The following is a 3,654-nucleotide window of genomic DNA, read 5'->3' on the forward strand; positions in this document are numbered from 1 at the left end:
AAAAATCTAAACTTATTTCAATTTATCAAAAAATTATACTCAACCTAACCGTAAAGATGTTAAAATGGGTCAAAAGAATACTATTGTCAGCTTATACAATAGAAACTTCACTGGACGAAATAATGCCAATCCAGCGACTCACGCCTTTGTCACGTCTCCTGAGTTAGTAACTGCTTTATCCATTGAAGGTCGTTCGGACATTGATCCAACAACTGAAGCAATAAAAGGGGCTGATGATTAGTTAAATAATATTAGTTATTGTCGGGATGACAAACTTTTGATATTATACTACTATTACTATAAGAATTGTAGTATTGCAAAATATAAAATTTGTTTTGTTCGTGAACAGTTTTCATTATCTCGAGTTAATATTTATAGACATAATGTTATCTATTTTTAAAGGTAAAGAATTTAAGTTGAGTTATCCATTTGGCGATGAACTACCACATAAGGGATTTGATCATGGTCAAGATACACAACAAGCTCCACCTAAAGTTGGATTATCTGTAAATGTGGAAGTAAATACCAAATCCAATTGCCTTCAACTTTTGGTACCTTTTGAAGCTTGGGACGGGAAAGATTTTGAAGTCCTTATTATACTGATTAATGTATGTTTAACTTTAATAAAATATTAAAATACATATTATAATTTCTATATTTTTTATTTAGGATATTATAATATTTTATACCTTATTAATAGGTGAAAGGAAAATGAACAACTGATCACATTTCTGCTGCTTGTCCCTGGTTGAAATACCAAGGGCATTTGGATAAAATTTCAAATAACTTGTTTTTAACGTATGTTATTATAACTGTTTGTTTTTATTAAAATAAAATAATTTTTATTTTCATTATTGTAATGCAACCAACTCAGATAATAATGAAATGAATAAATTAATGAACCAGCAGACTGGAGAATGGTATGGAGTACATAGGCGCAATTTGGGTTAAATGCATGGGGTTGCAAGATTTAAGTTGACCAAAGTGACCTGTTGGGGGCTTTGTCAAACAATTATACTGAGTTATATGAACAGTACCTACCTGGCTATCTTATATAAAAGTATTTAATAATTTCATAAAAATCTGTAGATATCTAGTAATCATTAATTTTTTAAATCAATTAGTATAATTGAGAATTACAGTCTAAAAATTATGCAAATATTGAAAATAAAACTGACAAAAAATAAATTTAATATCAAGTGGTTTTATATTCTATAATTGTATACTATTAAGACAATACCTACTTGATTTAAAAAATTTATGATTACTAGATCCAGAATGTTTATGCAACAAAAAATTTTAAAATTAGCAAATACATATATTTTAAATTCTACAAACATTAAATATTTTTAATCTTAAAATTTATCGTAAATAATAAATTTATGTATTTTACTAAAATGTTTGAAATGTTTACTTTAGACCTCTATAATGCACCAAGGATATTCAATTTTACATCGGAAACCACCCCCAAAGTTTGAATTCGAAGCATTATTTCGACTAGTTATGCTGTACATGGACACAAAAAAAAAACACACATCGTTGTAAAATCAATACATTCATCACTTCACTCAGAATCCAAAATCATAAAATTTTTTGCGTTTATAACTAAGGATTAAAAATACAAAACTGAAAAATTGAAACTTGAAAATTTAATACAAGGCTCATAGTATAGTTTTGCAATAGCAGTTGAAAAATAAAATAAATATATAGCCACATTTTTTTTTACATGCATTCAAATTTTAATTTTGATAACATACGTAAAAATCATGAAAATTCGTAAATTATTTTATTCTAGAAATTCATAAAAAATTTTCCTTTTATACCTAAGATTTTGAAAATTTAATACAAGGCTCCTAAAATATTTTTACAATAGTAGTTGAAAAATACAAGAAATTTATAGCCACATTTTTTTTTTACAAGCATTTAAATTTAAATTTTGACAACATACGTAACATTACGAAAATTCGCAAATTATTATAAGCTAGAAATTCATAAAAAATTTTCTTTTTAAATCTAAGATTTGAAAATTTAATACAAGATTCCTTACAAATTTGTCAATCTTTATCACAAAAAAAATGTCCACCGGAAATTCAAATTAAATTTTTATTAGCATTTGAATTTCAAATATTGACAAAAATTCGTCAAAACCATTAATATTTGCAAATTATTTTGTAGTTAAAAATTCATAATATTGTTTGTATTTATATCTGAGGTTATAAAATTTAACAATAAGTTTTCCATAAGTTTTGCTTCAAATAGCTATAGAGAAAATTTGAAGCGTCATTATAGGAAAAATGTTTTGAGCGTTTGAGTTTTAAATTTTTATGAAATCGCGTAATGATAACGATTTATCCTCAAACCAGGTATTCGTATATCTATGATAATATAAGGTATTATGAATTATGATAACTACATGATAACTACACTAATTATTGATTAACCATGCCTTATGCAAAATGCGTCTTAATTGAAAAATAAAATATTTGTTTCAAAATAGAATATATGACAATATTTAAATATAATATATCCTAGACTGACAAATCAACTCCGTTCAGAATCGTTTTTCGTATACAATGATACATTGATACCTATCATTGCATTCAAATTTAATCCCATCCATTACAGTAACCTACTGTACAGCAGAGCGACATCCACGACTTACCCGCTTTTTTATTATTACTTATATAATCAATATTCATACATATTCTGATATTCATCTACCGATTGGCATGTTGCAGAATATTGAATATAACTATCAAATAATTCGAATACAAGGTTTGACTTATATAAGGTTTCTATAATATCACCGTACTTTGTATTTTCTATTGACCTCTGTTCTAAAGCCATATATAAGTATTGATAGGTATTTAGTTAGGTCTAACAATCGATAGTTATCTCAATAATATACGTACGTGACCGTACCCACATAAAATTGTAATGAATTCAAAAAATAACTTTTATTATTATAATTTATAATATTATTTTTTAAATTACGGTTATCCCCTATTGCAGACTGTGGACAATGGACATAACGATAACTTTATAACTACATATTTACCATATTTTATAGCGTATTCAGCGTATAATTAACTGAAGTACCTATTATGTTGGAATTTATTAGGTACCTATCTATATGTAACACGTTTGTTTAACACTTAAAATTAAAATAGATCATCTATTGATATAGATGTAATTATTTTAAAATTATGAATGTATACATTATCTAAGCTGTTCCTACTACACTATGTAGATTGGAGTAATATTATTTTACATTTGTATATTATACCGTCTAATTGGACTATATACCAACGACGGGTCTTATATACAGTTGTACAGATTAGGTGCTTATATTAAACACTCAATTACGTTTATTTTAATAAATATAAATAATTAGACCGTCTACAAGCTGTGGTTGTGGCCGGCGGGTGCAAGGTTATCGCGATATTAATACATTATAATATTATAATCTCGACAACACAATAATAATTCAATAATACTAATATACAGCTACGAATATATATATATAATTAATCTGCGATACAACGCTGTCAATTAATCGATTTCGAGCAACATATAATATCGATTTTTTCGGTCGAAGAATAATGGGAGATCGGTCGAGACGAGACGTCTTCCAAATCGCCATTCGCCAGTATT

At 26.6% G+C, this 3,654-nt stretch overlaps 2 protein-coding genes across 3 annotated transcripts in view; one reads left to right on the forward strand and one right to left on the reverse strand.

Annotated features, from left to right (window-relative positions):
• LOC149056686 (putative aconitate hydratase, mitochondrial) overlaps positions 1-151 on the reverse strand; it is a 51,639-nt gene extending 51,488 nt beyond the window's left edge. The window contains exon 1 of the mRNA XM_089224426.1: positions 45-151. The gene's annotated coding sequence lies outside the window, so the exon portion shown is untranslated. The remainder of the gene's footprint in view (positions 1-44) is intronic.
• Positions 152-240: 89 nt separating this feature from the next.
• Positions 241-857, forward strand: LOC149056690 (aconitate hydratase, mitochondrial-like). Of its 2 annotated transcripts, none has more exons than XM_089224433.1 (2): positions 241-608; positions 670-857. In XM_089224433.1, the coding sequence occupies exons 1-2, from the start codon at positions 384-386 to the stop codon at positions 721-723; spliced, it is 279 nt and encodes a 92-aa protein (XP_089080559.1). In that variant the 5' UTR covers positions 241-383; the 3' UTR covers positions 724-857. The 2 variants fall into 2 exon arrangements, with proteins under 2 accessions (XP_089080559.1, XP_089080560.1); XM_089224434.1 differs by having other exon boundaries at positions 701-857.
• The last annotated feature ends 2,797 nt before the right edge of the window (positions 858-3,654 follow it).

The sequence above is a fragment of the Diuraphis noxia genome, unplaced genomic scaffold (genome assembly GCF_037042655.1).
Source record: "Diuraphis noxia isolate RWA-SAM2 unplaced genomic scaffold, SU_Dnox_SAM2 contig0003, whole genome shotgun sequence".
NCBI classification, from domain to species: Eukaryota; Metazoa; Arthropoda; class Insecta; order Hemiptera; family Aphididae; genus Diuraphis; species Diuraphis noxia.